Source organism: Microcaecilia unicolor, chromosome 1, assembly GCF_901765095.1.
Source record: "Microcaecilia unicolor chromosome 1, aMicUni1.1, whole genome shotgun sequence".
NCBI lineage: Eukaryota > Metazoa > Chordata > Amphibia > Gymnophiona > Siphonopidae > Microcaecilia > Microcaecilia unicolor.
This window is the reverse complement of record NC_044031.1, coordinates 327,138,923-327,158,231: the sequence shown is the minus strand read 5'-3', so window position 1 is coordinate 327,158,231 and position 19,309 is coordinate 327,138,923. Positions and strand designations below refer to the sequence as shown.

At 44.2% G+C, this 19,309-nt stretch overlaps 1 protein-coding gene across 1 annotated transcript in view; it reads left to right on the top strand.

Moving 5' to 3' along the window:
• The window catches only part of MAK (male germ cell associated kinase), a 385,342-nt gene that overhangs the window by 147,153 nt on the left and 218,880 nt on the right, over positions 1-19,309 (top strand). The window contains exons 7-8 of the mRNA XM_030209100.1: positions 134-305; positions 18,067-18,234. Coding sequence (XP_030064960.1) covers positions 134-305; positions 18,067-18,234 — 340 coding nt within the window. The remainder of the gene's footprint in view (positions 1-133; positions 306-18,066; positions 18,235-19,309) is intronic.

Below are 19,309 nucleotides of genomic sequence, written 5' to 3'. Positions count from 1 at the left end.
ATGTGTACTCTGCTGGATTCCTTATTACAAGTTTTAAGAAAATAAGGTTGTTCATATTCTATACCTCCTTCATGAAATTGTTTATTAATAAAAGAAGCAGGATATTGATCATGGTCAATTTATTTCGCCCTAGGTATCGAGCACCTGAAGTATTGCTGAGATCCTCCAGCTATAGCTCCCCTATTGATATCTGGGCAGTTGGCAGCATAATGGCTGAGCTTTATACGTTAAGACCTCTCTTCCCAGGAACAAGTGAAGTAGATGAAATATTCAAAATCTGTCAAGTTTTAGGGACTCCAAAGAAGGTAAGCAATATTTTCCCCATAAGAATCTTGGTTCTATGCTGGAATTCAGTAATTCAACATTTCAATACAATCTAGAAAACTTCTCTGCACAGTGCATCTTGAATATTTAATAAATCTTTGGACAAATTCTGTTAAATCAAAAATTTGAACTCCTATATGCAGTTCAGTTACAACCACTAGAATGTTCTTGATAAGAATACAAGATATGCCATACTGGGTCAGACCAAAGTCCATCAAGTCAAATATTCTGTCTCCAGTACTTGCCAACCCAGATGACAAGTACCAGCGGTGGATCCCAAGAGCTGCTTAATTTTTTGTTGCTCTCTTCTGAGGATATGTGATGGCTTTTACAAGCCCAGTATAGGTAATAAAAATATATGGATTTTCTTCGAGGAATTTGTCTAAAACCGTTTTAGACCCTGCCTTAACCACACGCTCTGACAAAAAATTCCACAGCTTAATTCCACATTGAGTGAAAAAAATACTTTCTCTTATTTATTTTAAATGTGCTACCTTTAGGTTTCATGGAGTGCCCCTAGACATTGCTATTAAAGAGTGAACAACCACTTCTAATTTGCTGTTCCACCCCGTTCATGACTTTAAAGACTTCTTATCCATGGGCATAACTTGGGGATGCTGGGGGCAATGCTTCCCTCAAACACTTCAGGCCAATGTTTTTACAATTTTGCTGCTGGTGCTGCTGTGTTCTATGTTCCCTCCTTCCCTAACAGTCCAGTCTTTCCCTTTCCTTCCTGTAGGGCAGCAACAGCTATTTTAAAAGCGATAGCAATCATTGTGGGGCCTTTGCAATTCTGTGCTGCAGAAGGTCCTGCCATCTCGCCCCGTATGGCAATAGAAAGTGCATGTTGAAGAGGACAGGATGGCAGTGCCATCGGCAGCACAATATCACAAAGACTCTGCAATGATTGCTTCCACTTTTAAATTAGTTGTTGCTACCCCAGCAGGAAGGGAGATATAAAAGTGATAGATGCTGGGCCATGGGGCAGGCAGGGAAAGAGGGTAAAGGAGAGATGCTGAGTTTGAGGAGAGAGAGGGAAATATACTGGTCTTGGGGGGGGAATGGGAGAGAGGCTGGGCCTGGTGGAAGAGGAAAGGGTTGCTGAGGGGGGAGAAGAGATGCAGGACCCAGTAGAGGATAGAGGTAAGGATGAAGAAGAGATAGAAGGAGAGATGCTGGACATGATTGGGGGGAGGGGTGCATGGAAGGAAGAGAGAGTGCTGGGAAAGGGCGGAAAAAGGGAGAGATAAGGTGCCAGGAGGAAAGAGGGAAAGAGAAAATGCTGAAGGGGGATGGAGGGGTAGAAAGAGAGGGTCAATGACGGATAGAAGAAAGGATAAGTACATAAGTAATGCCATACTGGGAAAAGACCAAAGGTCCATCGAGCCCAGCATCCTGTCCACGACAGCGGCCAATCCAGATCAAGGGCACCTGGCAAGCTACCAAAAACGTACAAACATTTTATACATGTTATTCCCGAAATTGTGGATTTTTCCCAAGTCCATTTAGTAGTGGTCTATGGACTTGTCCTTTAGGAAACCGTCCAACCCCTTTTTAAACTCTGCCAAGCTAACCGCCTTCACTACGTTTTCCAGCAACAATTCCAGAGTTTAATTACGCGTGAGTGAAGAAAGTTTTTCTCCTATTTGTTTTAAATTTACTACAGTGTAGTTTCATCGCATGCCGCCTAGTCCTAGTATTTTTGGAAAGTGTGAACAGACACTTCACATCCACCTGTTCCACTCCACTCATTATTTTATATACCTCTATCATGTCTCCCCTCAGCCGTCTCTTCTCCAAGCTGAAAAGCCATAGCCTCCTTAGTCTTTCTTCATAGGGAAGTCGTCCCATCCCCGCTATCATTTTCGTCGCCCTTTGCTGCACCTTTTCCAATTCTACTATATCTTTCTTGAGATGCGGCGACCAGAACTGAACACAATACTCAAGGTGCGGTCGCACCATGGAGTGATACAACGGCATTATAACATCCTCACACCTGTTCTCCATACCTTTCCTAATAATACCCAACATTCTATTCGCTTTCCTAGCTGCAGCAGCACATTGAGCAGAAGGTTTCAGTGTGACACCCAGATCCCTTTCTTGGTCTGTAACTCCTAACATGGAACCTTGCATGACGTAGCTATAATTCGGGTTCTTTTTTCCCACATGCATCACCTTGCACTTGTTCACATTAAACGTCATCTGCCATTTAGCCTCCCAGTCTCGCCCTGGGGAACCCCACTCCTAACGTGGAAACTTGCATGACGTAGCTGTAATTCGGGTTCTTTTTTCCCACATGCATCACCTTGCACTTGTTCACATTAAATGTCATCTGCCATTTAGCCTCCCAGTCTCGCCCTGAGGAACCCCACTAACTACCCTTCTCCATTGTGAATACTGCCCATTTAACCCCACTCTCTGTTTCCTATCCTTCAACCAGTTTTTAATCCACAATAGGACATTTCCTCCTATCCCATGACCCTCCAATTTCCTCTGCAGACTTTCATGAGGTACCTTGTCAAACGCCTTTTGAAAATCCAGATACACGTCAACCGGCTCCCCTTTGTCCACATGTTTGTTTACTCCTTCAAAGAATTGAAGTAAATTGATCAGACAAGATTTTCCCACACTAAAGCCGTGCTGACTTGGAGGGGCATAATCGAACAGCGCCTGCCAAATAGATGGCTGGCGCCGCAAAGAGCAGTCCCAAGCCGTATTATCGAAAAAGATGGCCGGCCATCTTTCGTTTCGATAATACGGTTGGAGCCAGCCAAATGTCAGATATGGCCGGATTTGAGTTGGCCGGCATCGGTTTTCGCCGATAATGGAAACCGAGGCCGGCGATCTCAAACCCAGCCAAATCCAAGGCATTTGGTTGTGGGAGGGGCCAGCATTTGTAGTGCACTGGTCCCCCTCACATGCCAGGACACCAACCGGGCACCCTAGGGGGCAGTGCAGTGGACTTCAAAAATTGCTTCCAGGTGCATACCTCCCTTACCTTGGGTGCTGAACCCCCCCAAATCCCCCCCCCAAACCCACTCCCCACAATTGTACACCATTACCATAGCCCTTATGGGTGAAGGGGGGCACCTATATGTGGGTACAGTGGGTTTTTAGGGGGGGGTTGGAGGGCTCCCATTTACCACCACAAGTGTAACAGGTGGGGGGGGATGGGCCTGGGTCCACCTGCCTGAAGTGCACTGCACCCACTAAATACTGCTCCAGGGACCTGCATACTACTGTCAGGGAGCTGGGTATGACATTTGAGGCTGGCATAGAGGCTGCCAAAAATATATATATTTTTTTTGGTTGGGAGGGGGTTGGTGACCACTGGGGGAGTAAGGGGAGGTCATCCCCGATTACCTCGGTGGTCAGTTGGGGCACCTTTTTGAAGCTTGGTCCTGAAAAAAAAGGGACCAAGTGAAGCCGGCGAAATGCTCGTCAGGGCCGACTTTCTTTTTTCCACTATCGAGCGAAGCCGGCCATCTCAAACCATGCACCCGTCCTGCCTTCGCTACCCTAGCGACATGCCCCCTTGAAGTTTGGCCGGCTCTGCAATGGAAAGCAGTTGGCACCGGCCAAAATCGGCTTTCGATTATACCGATTTGGCCGGCTGTAGGAGATCGCCGGCCATTTCCCGATTTGTGTCGGAAGATGGCCGGCGATCTCTTTCGAAAATAAGCTGGTTGGTCTCAGTAATCCATGTCCTTGGATGTGCTCTGTAATTTTTGTTTTTAATAATAGCCTCTACTATTTTCCCTGGCACCGACGTCAGAGTCACCGGTCTATAATTTCCCGGATCTCCCCTGGAACCTTTTTAAAAAATCGGCGTTACATTGGCCACCCTCCAATCTTCCGGTACCATGCTTGATTTAAGGATAAATTGCATATCAGTAACAGTAGCTCTGCAAGCTCATTTTTCAGTTCTATCAGTACTCTAGGATGAATACCATCTGGTCCAGGAGATTTGCTACTCTTCAGTTTGCTGAACTGCCCCATTACGTCCTCCAGGTTTACTGTGAATTCCGTACGTTTCTCCGACTCGTCCGCTTGAAATACCATATCCGACACCGGTATCCCACCCAAATCTTCCTCGGTGAAGTCCGAAGCAAAGAATTCGTTTAATCTCTCCGCCAAGTCTTTGTCTTCCTTTATCGCCCCTTTTACCCCTCGGTCATCCAGCGGCCCAACCGATTCTTTTGCCGGCTTCCTGCTTTTGATATACCGAAAAAAATTTTACTATGTTTTTTAGTCTCTAATGCTATCTTTTTTTCGTAATCCCTCTTGGCCTTCTTTATCTGCGCCTTGCATTTGCTTTGACACTCCTTATGGTGCTTCTTGTTATTTTCAGACGGTTCCTTCTTTCATTTTCTGAAGGCGTTTCTTTTAGCCCTAATAGCTCCTTCACCTCACTTTTCAACCATGCTGGCTGTCTCTTGGACTTCCGTCTTTCTTTTCTAATTTGCGGAATATGTTTGGCCTGGGCCTCCAGGATGGTACTTTTGAACAGCATCCACGCCTGTTGTACAGTTTTTACCCTCTCCGTTGCCCCTCAGTTTTTTTTTTTTTTACCATTCTTCTCATTCTATCATAGTCTCCTTTTTCAAAATTAAACGCTAACGTATTTGACTTCCTATGTATAGTTACTTCAAGGTTGATATCAAAACTGATCATATTATGATCACTGTTATCAAGCGGCCCCAGTACCATAATGTCCCTCACTAGATCATGCGCTCATGGGAGGGTTTGAGGAGGAAGAGATAAAGGATTTAAGAAGGAGGGTGAAAAGGGGAAAGGATGGATTTGAAAGGAGAGGAAGAAGAGCTGAGAGGATAGAAAGGAACAAAAGTTGAGAGAATAGAGGGGAGTGGGTGATTTGAAGAAAACTAAACAAGGAGGGAGGGGTGTTCAGTTTTGCATTAAATTTAAAATGTTGCTTCTGTTCCATAAAACCGTGCGGGGGGTACACAAGAAGGAGAAAACCAAAACCTCATGAACGTGTAGACCAACACAAGGGAAGTGAGGTAGGAAAATGAGGATTCCAAAAAGTCAATATAAAACCTTTAATTTGATGAATAAAGCCAACACATCAGTGACCCGACACTGCCGTGTTTCGGCTTGTGAGCCTGCCTCAGGGGTCAAAGTACTTGTAGTGTATGATTGCACTATATGGAGGGACATTTTCGAACGGGGACGCCCAGCTCTAAGGGTGCCCATCTCTAGAGACGTCCCGGTGAAAGGGGAGGGCATCGTGTATTATCGAAACAAGATGGGCGTCCATCTTTCGGTTCAATAATACGGTCGTGGACGCCCAATCTCAACATTTAGGTCGACCTTGGAGATGGTCATCCTTAGGTCATCCTTAGAGATGGTCGTCCCCAGTTTTCCCCAATAATGGAATCCGAGGACGCCCATCTCAGAAATGACCAAATCCAAGCCATTTGGTCGTGGGAGGAGCCAGCATTCGTAGTGCACTGGTCCGCCTGACATGCCAGGACATCAACCAGGCACCCTAGGGGGCACTGCAGTGGACTTCACAAATTGCTCCCAGGTGCATAGCTCCTTTACCTTGGGTGCTGAGCCCCCACCCTAAAACCCACTCCCCACAACTGTACAACACTACCATAGCCCTTACAAATGAAGGGGGTCACCTGCATGTGGGTACAGTGGGTTTCAGGTGGGTTTTGAAGGGCTCAAATTTGCCAGCACAAGTGTAACAGGTGGGGGGGATCGGCCTAAGTCTGCCTGCCTGAAATGCACTGCACCCACTAAAAACTGCTCCAGGGACCTGCATACTGCTGTGATGGAGCTGGGTATGACAGTTGAGGCTGGCATAGAGGCTGACAAAAAATGTTTTTAAATTATTTTTTGGGTGGGAGGGGGTTGGTGACCACTGGGGGAGTAAGGGGAGATCATCTGGTCAGTTCGGGCACCTTTTTGAGGCTTGGTCGTGAAAAAAACGGACCAAGTAAAGTCGTCCAAATGCTCGTCAGGGACGCCCTTCTTTTTTCCATTATCGGCGAGGACGCCCATCTCTTAATCATGCCCCAGTCCCGCCTTCGCTATGGTGCCGACACTCCCCCATGAACTTTGGTCATCCCCGCGAGGAGAAAGCAGTTGAGGGCTTTCAATTATGCCGATTTGGGCGACCCTGAGAGAAGGACGCCTATCTCCTGATTTGTGTTGGAAGATGGGCGTCCTTCGCTTTAGAAAATGCCCCTGATGGTCTCATATATGTATATGTAATTGCTTGTATCAACCGTGTTGTGCTGCGAAAAACCAGCATTGGTCCGCATTCAAAAGACCCTACAAAATGATGTGCTGTTCTGTTTGTCAACAGCCCTAAAACTCTGTAGGCCCATAAGGGCCTTGATATCAGAAGGAACATTGTATGTGACTGTTTCAGCTCTGTTGACAAGATGAGGGCCGGAGCCTTCTTATTTGCCACTCCACTGTTACCAACTGATGTAGGGCTGTTAAGACAAAGAACAATTCATTAAATGTCTGAAAGCACTTCTTTGCTCAGGCCTTTTGCCCTATTTAACAGCTTAGATCAAGAGTTAATCTTGCTGGATGGGCCATTTATGTACAGTAAAGGTTAATTATTTGACGGAAGAATTTGCATAGGTTATTATACAGATATTGTTTGGTTTTGCTTTTAGTCTTTTGATTTTCTAATTTAAACTGTATTGTTTTGTTTTAACCTGTTTTTTCCTAAAATTTATTTATTCCAGTTTCAGTAACAAAGCAAACCTATAACATCTATGTTGTGTTTCTTTGCCATACAATAACATTACTTGAAATATCAATAAAGTCCCATACCTATAGTTTTAACCTGTTTTTGATTACTTATGTAGAATTGTAATCTGCCTTGGAAATTGGATGATTTCCCCTATTATTACATATTTCCATGTCGTCCCAAGGATCAGTCCAGACAAATGGGTTGTGACCATCTGCCAGCAGGTGGAGATAGAGAACTCTTATGAGTTGTGCCTCATAAGCTCCTGTTCTTAACAACCAACTAGTATTCTCTATCTCCGGCAGGCAAGATAGCAGCTCCTTTGCATTGTGGTGACTTCTTTGTGGCCTCGTGTCCTGCTTGCAGGTTCAGTAGAGTTTGGGGTTGAGAATATCCTGTGCCTCAGGTGTAAATGTGGTGGTCTAGGTCCCTTCCTGCTCCCCCATATCACTTTCTACCCCTTTATCTCAGTCTTCCCTTCTCTTTTTCTCCTGCCTCTATCTAAAAGAAAAAAAGAAAAGCAGCCACTGCTGTTCTTTTTGAAAACTCTTGTGCTGTGGGAAGATTGTGGGGCTTCAGTGCCTTGGAGGTCATGAGACCAGCTGCTTTCTGTTATTCTATTATTCTCTATGTGTGAGCATATTAAATCTTGTGCATTCTATGAGAGTAAGCTCTCAGCTACCAGTTCCTGCACACTTTGCTTTTCTTCTCTGGAAGTGCCGCTTTTGCTACTTTGGCCGTCAGTATTCTGTCTCTAGGAGTTCTATCTGGCCCTGCTCCCAATCAGGCTCAGTGCTAAAAGCTCCTGTGATCTGCAAGGCTTCGGCGGCCATTTTTTCAGTGGGTTCCTCACCCGCTATCATGTCCCGGGATGTTGGTTTTGCAGGGGTAAATGTCTTTGCCCTGCTGTTTAAACCTGAATTTGTTCTTTTATTACATTGGGCCTTTTTTTTTTTTTAAGTCAGCTCAAGCTGGCTCTTCTTCTTCCCCTTATGTTACTACTCCCCTTAGGAGCAGCTTCCTAAGAAAGTAATACTTTCCGTTTCACAGGATTTGGAGAATGTTCCTCCTCGGGACTCAGAGGAGATTTTATCTGACTCCTAGTTCTGCTGATGGCCCTGACTTGGACATTTCAGAGGCAGACGGGGGGTGATGATCCTACTGTAGCTAGGCTGTTTTTGAGAACAGAGTTGCCTGTGTTGATCGCATAATCTATGGAGACTTTGCACATTTCTTTTCCTGCTCCTCAGTCCTCTGGTCCTGCTCCATCTATTATGTCAGGTACTAAGAGACCTCCTGTATTTTTCCATATTCATGAGGCTATGCAGGAGTTTATTGCAGCTCAGTGAGAGACCCCTGTTTTTAACTTCTGGGTGGCTCGCGCTATGTCCAAATTATATCTCCTTCTGCTATCTGATTTAGAGCAGTTTGTTCTGCCTAAGGTGGATGCCCTTATTATGGTGGTTACTAAACTTTCCACTGTTCCTCTTGAAGGCGGCACTGCATTAAAGATATGCCTAACTGCAAGCTTCAAGCTTCCTTGAAGCTTGCCTTTCAACTACCTGCGTTAAATTCTGAGGCAGTAATTTCTTCTTCTTTTGTAGCCAGGGCTTCTTTATTGTGGATTCAACAATTGTCCACGTTGGACTCGCCTCCAGACTTTCTCCCTATCCTAGAGGCAGGGTTGTCCTATTTGTCACATGCTCTTTATGATATTCTCCAAGCATTATCTGATGGTATGGCCTTGGCTGTTTCAGCACGATGCTGGCACTGGTTGAGGCATTGGGCCGCTGATGTGGCATCCATATCTCTTCTGGCGAAGTTGCCCTTTCGGGGGAAACTATTCTTTTGTTTGGATTGGAGAAGATTGTTAAAGATCTGGGAGATTCCAAGGTCCAGCAACTACCTGAGGACATGCCTAAACCTTTCAAGGAGGTAAGAAGCCCTTTTCTGCTTCCACAAGAACCTCTCCCTCTTTGCAGCCCTCGCAATAACGGTGTTGAGGTTCACTCCTTATGCATAGACATGGGTGGGCATCTTTCCCGGGTAACAAGAAGCACATACAAAATAATAAAATCAAAACAAATTAGCAAAATAAGTTCCATTACATAATCAATTCCAACATATGCCTGTACATACAAATATATTCAATAAATGCTCCCTGAAAATGCCCAGCCCCTTTAATAACCAAATTCTAATTGCTCAGTCAATACCAAAGTATACCTGTGCAAACAAGTATGCTTTAAGTTGTTTCTTAAAGGTACCAAGTTCCTTTAATAACCACAGTCTCAATGAAGGCGCAAGAAGTTGTGAATTTTCAGACGCAGATATCTATTCAGCTTAAAATTCATAGTGCCTGAGACAAATAAGCAGGTACTGACTCATGCAATGTTTTAAAAACCAACAACAACAATTTAAAATGCACCCTGTAAAAAGAACAGGAAGCCAGTGAAGGACCTTTATAGAAATGGCAACATTATCTGAACAGTTCAAGCCAGCAATCATATGGACTGCAGCATGTTGGAAAACCTGAAGAGCTTTAAACCAAGCTTGAGACATGCTTAAATAAAGACTATTACAGTAGTCTACCATAGAGCGTACCAAACCTTGAATCACTATCTGAAAATCATATTTTGGTAAAATAAGCTTAATCTTACTCAAGATCTTTAGTTGAGGTGGAGGGGCATAGTCGAAAGGGACGCCCAAGTTTTTTTGAGGACGTCCTCCAGACGTCCCTGTGAAAGGGCGGGGAAACCCGTATTATCGAAACAAGATGGACGTCCATCTTTGTTTCGATAATACGGTCGGGGACGCCCAAATCTGGAAATGTAGGTCGACCTTAGAGATGGTCGTTCTTAGATTTGGTCGTTTCTGATTTTCGGCGATAATGGAAACTGAGGACGCTTATCTCAGAAACGACCAAATCCAAGCCCTTTGGTCATGGGAGGAGCCAGCATTCGTAGTGCACTTGTCCCCCTCACATGCCAGGACACCAACCGGGCACCCTAGGGGACACTGCAGTGGACTTCAGAAATTGCTACCAGGTGCATAGCTCCCTTACTGTGTGTGCTGAGCCCCCCCCCCCAAAACCCACTACCATAGCCCTTTTGGGTGAAGGGGGGCACCTAGATGTGGGTACAGTGGGTTTCTGGTGGGATTTGGAGGGCTCACATTTACCACCACAAGTGTAACAGGTGGGGGGGATCGGCCTAGGTCTGCCTGCCTGAAATGCACTGCACTCACTAAAACTGCTCCAGGGACCTGCATACTGCTGCGATGGACCCGAGTATGACATTTGAGGCTGGCATAGAGGCTGGCAAAAAATGTTTTGAGGGTGGAGGGGGTTAGTGACCACTGGGGGGGAGTAAGGAGAGGTCATCCCCGATTCCCTCCGGTGGTCAGTTCGGGCACCTTTTCGTGGCTTGGTCATAACAAAAAAAGGACCAAGTAAAGTCGTCCAAGTGCTCATCAGGGTTGCCCTTCTTTTTTCAATTATGGGTCGAGGACGCCCATGTGTTAGGAATACCCAAGACCCACCTTCGCTACACCTCCTACATGCCCCCGGGAAACTTTGGTCGTCCCGTGACGGAAAGCAGTTGGGGACGCCCAAAATTGGCTTTCAATTATGCTGATTTGGGCGACCCTGGGAGAAGGACGCCCATGTTCCGATTTGTGTCAAAAGATGGGCGTCCTTCTCTTTTGAAAATAAGCCTGAAAGTATACTTTCACCAACTTGGGACACCTGTGCTTGCATAGTCAGATGTGAATCTATTATAACACCCAGACTAGTAAATCTGATCTTTTTTGGGGATCAGTATATTTCCAAAATACATCTTCTTGTTTGGCTTTCAGAAAACTACTCAAAAAGCGCATTATTTTGTACAAGCTTCCCTAAATGAGAATATTGACAGTATACAAGGCTCTCAAGACAAATCCCTCCTTTCAGTACCCTTCTCCACCACCGCCAACTCCAGACTCCGCCATTTCTGCCTCGCCTCACCCACGCATGGAACAAGCTCCCCGAGCCCATACGCCAGGCCCCCTCCCTGGCCCATCTTCTAATCTCTGCTTAAAGCCCACCTCTTCAAGGTCGCCTTCGGCACCTAACCTCTACACCTCTACCCAAGAAATCTAGACTGCCCCCACTTGACATTTCATTCTTTAGATTGTAAGCTCCTTGAGCAGGGGACCGTACCTTTTTGTTTATTTTGTACAGCGCTGCGTAACCCTAGTAGCACTCTAGAAATGTTAAGTAGTAGTAGTAGTACTCAGACTAATATATGATCAAATTTCATATTTATATTAGACTATATTTTAAAATGTATGCAATTTGTTATATTACTTTGTTATGCATGTGTTGTAACCCGCCCAAATTTGCAGCATATATAATATTTTTAAATAAATAAAATAATAAATATTGAGGCATATTTTCAAAGCACTTAGCCTTCCAAAGTTCCATAGAAACCTATGGAACTTTGGAAGGCTAAGTGCTTTGAAAATATGCCTCATTGAGTGCCAGGCCATACCCAAATACCAGTGCTAATATCCAGAAATAATGTAACCACTAGCGCTTATCCAGGGTACCAGTAATATTCAGACTGATACCCAGATAACTATCCAGATAATGTTAGGACAGCATTTTTTGCTGTCCTAACTTTGTCCAGATGGTTACCTGGTTAGCAGGGTGAATATTACCACTAATTAGGTAGCTCCTGGGTCTGCCCACACTCTGGTCCTGGACTGTCCCAGCACTGTCTGGATAGTTCCATGGCATTTTGATTTGGATTTTCAGTGGCTCTATCCAAGTAAGTGCTATTGAAAATTTGGGTTTGTCCCGGTGAGTGGGACTTATTTGGGTAGCAGCGGTTCCTATCTGGTTAAGTCCTGCTGAATTTCTCTGTCACCAAGCATTTTCTTGTACAATTTTTAAATACATACTAACTTAACTAACTATTCTCACTCAATGACAACATCAAGTAATATTCTTGTAGCCATATCCATCCTTTCAGAAATTTTCAATCTATTCAACAGTTGATCAAACAGCCAAGTGCTCACTTCTTATAAGAAGACTAAGATGATTCTATCTTGATTTTAATCAGCAAGTCATTCCAAGACTGTGGAACTCCCAAGATCATATGGATTAGGAGTATCCACGTTTCAAATCTTCAAGCAGGAATGACCAGTCACACCGACTGTGATCACAGTAATCTTAGTAGAGGACCTATCAGTCACATAAAAACTTAAATATTGGAATCCAATCCCTGGTAAAATCTTAAAACCAAACATCAAAAGCTTAAAACAAGTCTTATGTCAGCCAGGAGCCAGTGCAAACTGATAAGCATTGGACTAGTCTTTCCTTCTTTTATCAATTTTACTTCTGTGTTATGGAGCACTTGCAATAGATTTAACCACTATTTAAGTATTCGTTTATAAAACAGATTAAAATAATCCAAGTGTGAGAGGGAAACAGCATGTACCATAGACTTCCCAACTTTCTTAAAAATGCACAAATCTGCCTTAACACTTGAAGAGACTGAAAAGATTTCCTAAAATTGGATGCTGTTTAATCTTCCAAAACGAGTGGGGATTCAGTAATATTCCACAACTTCCCACCTATCTCAGAGAAACATTCAGAGAATTCTCCAGTTGTTTTCCAACCCACAGAATCTTGGTTTTGTCCAAGTTTACCTTGAGTAAGTTAGCACTCATCCATTCCTTAATGGATTTAAAACGAGCAGCCAGTCTACTCTCCATGTTACCCAATGATTCCTGAACTAGAAGAAGTTGGAACTTGTCTGCTTAAGAAAAACAGCAAATTCCATATTGTCTTATCACGTCCCTAAGGTCTCTAGTTATTAAATAGGATAGCAGGGATCCTTGTGGCACTCAACATTTCAGTTCCCGTGCATCTAGGTGCATCTAAAACATTACACCTTTATAGACCTATTGGTCAAAAAAGATACAAACTCCAGTTTCTATATATGGCGCTGAGATTCTGGCGCCAAATATGAGCACGGATTCAAGATGTATGTATATCCTAATTTGCAAATTTATTTATTTTATTTTATTTATTTATTTGTACATTTATACCCCATGTTTTTCCCACAGTTTTGCAGGCTTAAAGTGGCTTACAATGCACTGATAGGCTATTGCCAAATCAGAGGTGATGCAGTTACAATTAAATTAGAATCAGATAGATAGAGTCAAAGAAACAGAGGAACTAGATAATAAGTTGACAGGTGAAAAGAGTTTAAAAATGAGCCATAAACTAACAATTGGTAACAATCAATTATTGCAGTTATTTAGTAATAATTTGGATTTGTGCGCACGTGTTATCTGCATGCTAGTCTATAACTCGGTGCACCAAAATACCCTAGCATGTAACTTACAAGGGGGTGTGGCCATGGATGGGGCAAGGGCTTTGCAAAAAGTTTTGTGTAGGCTTATAAAATAGTACCATTTCCGCACCAAAATGCCAGGAGCCTGGTGCCTGCATTTGCACCAGGATTCAGCTCCCATAATTACTGACACCCAAATTTTGATGTGGGAATAGGCTCTAAATGCTATTCTATAAACTTATGTAGTGCTGTTTATAGAATAACACTTGCACCAAATTTACAGGGCTGGTTTTTCGGCAACATTTATAGAATATTCACCCAGTACCTCAGTAAGCCTAGCATTGATGTGTCAAAGAAAATGCAATCCATTTCAAAAGCAGACTTATATATGTGTGTGGTGTATATAGATAGATAGATAGATAGATAGATAGATAGTAGATAGATAGATATAGATAGATAGATAGATAGATAGATATAAACAGATTTGACCTTAAAACAGCATGTTAAGGCAATGGCTATCTCACTGACTTTTCTTAAGTCATCTTAAGTATATAAGAACATAAGAGTGCCCTCCTAGGTCAGCCCAAAGATCCATCTTGCCCAGTATCCTGTTTCCAACAGTGGCCAATCTAGGTTACAAGTACATGACAGAATCCCAAAAAGTAGAATAGATTTATAGAACTGTGACAAGGAGTTCAGTCCATATATACATATCCTATTATTGTTTATAGTCTGACTCCTGATATGACCACAGGCTTTATCTGACTGCTTTTCTGGTATGAATGTATTTCTTTTCTGATATGAATGCCTTATTATAACCATCCTAGGCAGTGGTGTGCTGGTAAATTTTTAACAACAGGCTCTCTCCCCTGTCCACCTCTGCGCCCCCCATCCACCTCTGCGCCCCCCAAAATTGCAGAGCTGGCTATAGCCGGGGGGGGGGGAGGGGCAATGCATTACTCTCTCCAGGAAAAAATGATCCCAGGTTCCAATCTAATCCATGTTTAATGTGGGATAAAATGCCATAAATAAGTAAGTAAATATATAAACTTTTAATGTTGAGCACCTGATTCTCAAAGTGAACATATTCCAAACACTATAATGAAAATAAAATGATTTTTTTCTACCTTTGTTGTCTGTGACTGTTTTTCTGATCATGCTGGCCCAGTATCCAATTCTGCTGCTATCTGGCGTCTTAACTCCGTTTCCAGGGCTTCCTTTCCATTTATTTCTTTCCTTTCCTCCTTTCTTCTTCATTTCTGGTCCTCAGCTTCTGCCTATTCATCCATGTGCAGTTTTTCTCCTCTCTTCCTTTTCCCTTATCTCATCTCCTTCCTCACTCTTCCCTCCCCTCCATCCATGTCCAGCCCAGTGTTGCCTGCCCACTGTCATCGCTGACTCTCCTCCGCCGCCCGATCGCGCTTCAAAATGGCCGCCGAGACTTACAGAAGTCTCGCGAGGCCGCCTCTGGAAGTCTCGGTGGCCATTTTTAAAGTGCAAACAGGCAGCGGGGGAGAGTCAGTGATAGCAGCGGGCAGGCAACACTGCCTGCCCCGAAGAATTCGATGGTCAAGGTAGGATCGGTGAGGGACCGGATCCGGAGGGAGGAAGAGCCAGCTCGCCCTTTCCAACAACCATCTCGCAAGTCCGGGCAAAATTTAACAACCGGATCTTGCGAGCCAGAGCGAGCAGGCTCCAGCATACCACTGATCCTAGGTAAGTTACAACTATTATAAAAATATAATTGTTTCCAAATATCTTCCAAACTTCCCTTCCATGACTAAAAATAAAACAAAATAAAATACGTATAATCTATCTTTTCCCCTTACCAAAAATAAGCCATGAGATTATTCCATTATACTGCACAAGAAAAGACTAGAGCAACCAACCAGGCTTTTATATTGTTTTGTTTTGTTTTTTGTTGTTTTTTTTTCTCATAAAAGTAAGTTTCCTTTTATCTTAAATCCAAAGGTATAGAGTTCCAAAGAAGAATCCCAAAGTAAGCAAAAGACTTAGATGTAATGCACTGCAACCTCACCATATTAGGAAGTGCAATGTTGAACATAGCCCAGGACATAGTCTCAACAAATAAGTGATATCCTATGCCCCCCCCCCCCGGCCCCCTCACCACCCCCCATTAGAAAGTATGTTAGTGATAAGGCACAAAGTTTGATATTAGTTAAAGTCTTCATAATTGATATTAAGGTAGTCTAGCATATAAAACATTGTAATAATTATAATAAATGCATGGACCAATATGAATGAATCCACAGGTTTCAATAAATTGTGAATATGATGCAACAAACAAAAAGTAGCAAAAAATTTAACCACCAAGGAAATTTGATCCATTTAATAGTAGGCAAAGTCTTAGGCATGGCAAGGGCAGGTCTGAACTGCAGCTGGCTATTGGGGATATTCAGGTGCTTCTGGGTAAAGTTGTCCAGATACAAGAGGGCTAAGCTATCTAGATAACTTTATTTAGCTGTATTCAGAACCAATGATGATTTGGATATCTTGTAAATATCCAGTTAAAGTTGTCCTGTGTCTTTAACCAGATATCGTTCAGCTAAGTATTGGCCCCAGTATAGTCCATTTCATCAATGAAAATAATCTTTGTGTTCTCTTGGCAAGAAGTAACCTCATTAGTCCATCCTTTCAAAAATCAAGTGCTTTTTGCACATTTGGGGAGATTTTGTTGTTGAAAGTACAGCATATAATTGAAAAATGGAACTTTCTATAGCTAATCTACCAGTAAAATTTACTGGAATAACTATCCAGCTTATAATCGAAAGTGATCGCCGGCCATCTTCCGACACAAATTGGGAGATGGCCAGCGATTTCTTAAAAGTGGCAAAATTGGTATAATCGAAAGCGGCATTTTTGACAGCATCGCCACTTTCCCGTTGCTTCGCCGGCGAAAGTTCAAGGGGGCGTGTCGGTAGATTAGCAAAGGCGGGGCATGGGCGTGGCTACCAGATGGCCGGCTTTCGCCGATAATGGAAAAAAAAAAGCGGCGTTAAGCAGTATTTCGCCGGGTTTACTTGGTCCTTTTATTTTCACGACCAAGCCTCAAAAAGGTGCCCCAACTGACCAGATGACCACTGGAGGGAATGGGGGATGACCTCCCCATACTCCCCCAGTGGTCACCAACCCCGTTCCATACTAAAAAAATAAAACTAAAAACCTTTTTTGCCAGCCTGTATGCCAGCCTCAAATGCCATACCCACCTCCATGACAGCAGAATGTGTTGTATCCTCCGGCAGCCTTTCCCTGGTTGCGATGTGGCTCTCGGGTGAGTGTGACACCTTTTCTGTTAGGTGCCCTGCAGAGTCACATTAGCAATGCATTGTGGTGGGGTAGGGTACTGAGCTCTACTCCCATGGTGCTTTTCCCCCCGGTAACTGGGTCAGAGTGTGCCCTGTTTTGTTTCCTGTTGTAGTCCATGCGGTAGTGGCCATTTTGTAAGCCAGTTTTAGTTCCCTTTCCTGTGTTACCCACGTTAGAGAATGTAGTTCTTACCTTGAATGGTGCTGAAAGAGGGCATTGTACACCATTGTGCCAGCTCTGACCTACTGCTAATCTTAGTACCAGGGGACTCTTTGCCAGTGGGGCACAACCTCTGATCTGCAGTTAACTGTGAGTAAACGTGGTTATTTCAAGAAAGTACTTTTTCAGAGAGATTAGTCTTCAGGCGTGAACTGGTGTGCCAAAGTTATACAGCAGCAGTAAGTCCTAGAGGCTGTGTGCAGGTCCCTGGAGCAATTTTAGTGGGTGCAGTACATTTGTGGGTAGTGGGTTTGGGGGGGGGGGTTGGGGGGCTCAGCTCCCAAAGTGAGGGAGCTATGCACGTGGGAGCTTTTCTGAAGTCCACCACAGTGACCCCTAGGGTGGCTGGTTGGTGTCCTGGCATGTCAGGGGGGCCAGTGCACTAAAATGCTGGCTCCTCCCACGGCCAAATGCCTTGAATTTGGCCGGGGTTTGAGATGGCTGACATAACTTTCCATTATCTCTGAAAAACAAACCCGGCCATCTCAAACCCGGCGAACTCCACGGCATTTGGCCGGGCTAAACCGTATTATAGAAAAAAAAGATGGCCGGCCATCTTTTTCGATAATACGGTTCCGGCCAGCTGTAGCGCCGCCGCCAACATAGATCGCCGGCGATCTATTTGGCCGGCGACGTTCGATTTTGCCCCTCTAAGTTACCAATACTATGTAAGCCACATTGAGCCTGCAAATATGTGGGATACAAATGCAATAAATAAATAATAAAGTCTGTTTCATAGAGGCAGTAAATGGCCGTGCGCTAATTAAAAATTTGGCGCACAGCCATTTACTGACGGAACCCTTACTGTTTCCTATTTAGGAAGTGGTGAGGGCTCTGGTGGTAACCCAGCAGTAATCGGGCAGTGGGTACACCTACTCCCCACCCAGAAACAGCGTGTGGCGGAACTGGAACTACTGCCAGGCTCCTAGGGGAGCCTAGCAGTAGAGCCAATTTGCCATGTGCTACCGTAGCCCTGCCGCTGGTTGGTAAAAGGGCCCTTTAATGTGATCTATTATAAGAATTTTCAGAAGTAGTCTTCATGCTTTTTCTTTAAAAAAATACACTGTATTTCCATCTTGAAATGTCTTATTTGTGTTTGTTTGGGTTTTTTTTTAACAGACTGATTGGCCAGAAGGGTACCAGCTTGCATCGGCTATGAACTTCCGGTTTCCACAGTGTGTCCCAATAAATTTAAAAACATTGATTCCCAATTCTAGTAATGAAGCTCTACAGGTAATGAGAGACATGCTGCAGTGGGACCCAAAGAAACGACCAACAGCAAGCCAGGTACAGTCACCCAGAGCAAGGGCTTAGAGGATTACTGTAATCATCTTAGAATTTTAGGGGCCTGTTTACTAAAGATTTTCTCCCATTCCATCATATGGTGAGATATTCTCCGAGGACAAGCAGGCCATATTCTCACATTGGATGATGTTATCCACATTGCATGGTTCGGAGCTTAAACAAGCTACTAGAGCTTTAAGAGTACACACAGCATCTCACCATGCATGCTTGAGTGCCTTCCTGCCCACCACGAGAACGTGGGACCATCATTTCTTCTCATCTGCAGCGAGGAGAGAATGCAGTTGTTCCATGCTCCTCACAGTGCCTGGTGTGTGAGTGTACTTTTTCAATTTTTCTGCTTTCCCTTCTAGGTTTTTTGCCCTGACCTTTGTTTTTTTTCTTCGAAAAGGTTCCTTATAGTTTTAGTTTATTTTTCCCCAAAAATAAAGGAAACCTATTCCTTTATTTTTGACACGTTCAGTAGGCCCTCTTAGGCCTGAGCTCCGTTCTCCCTCATTTTTCTGATGCATACCCCTTTTTAGTCACCATCAAGCCATTTGATTTGGCCACGGCTGTTTTCCCTTCCATGTCAGTGTCTTTAAGTGCTGTACCCGGTGCAATAGGACCATTTCTGGCAAAGTCACTCATTCTTAGTGTCTTCAGTGTTTGAGACCTCAACATACCCTTTCCAACTGTGTTCTTTGCCTTCGTATGAAGAAAAGAACCCAGCTGGCCACAGAGGCTCAAAGAGAAAAGATTTTTGGAGCCTGGTCCAAAACCTCGGTGTTGATATTCTCATCAACATCGATGTCAGGAGTTGCATTGGGTGCACCGGTCCGTATGGCTGAGAGCTGTCTCAGACACTGGAAGTAGACATGCATCAAATGGGTCTCCACCTGCCTCGACGCCGTCTGCTGTACAGGGCCTCCGGGGACTGGTCGGCATTGGGCCTGCCACTGTGATGACGTGGGGATTCAACGTTGTCCTCAGAATTGAGGAGCATTGGTGACCAGCATCAGGCAAAGGCCGAGAAGCATTGACATCGATCCCCCTTGACGCACTATGCCGGGAGCTCAGG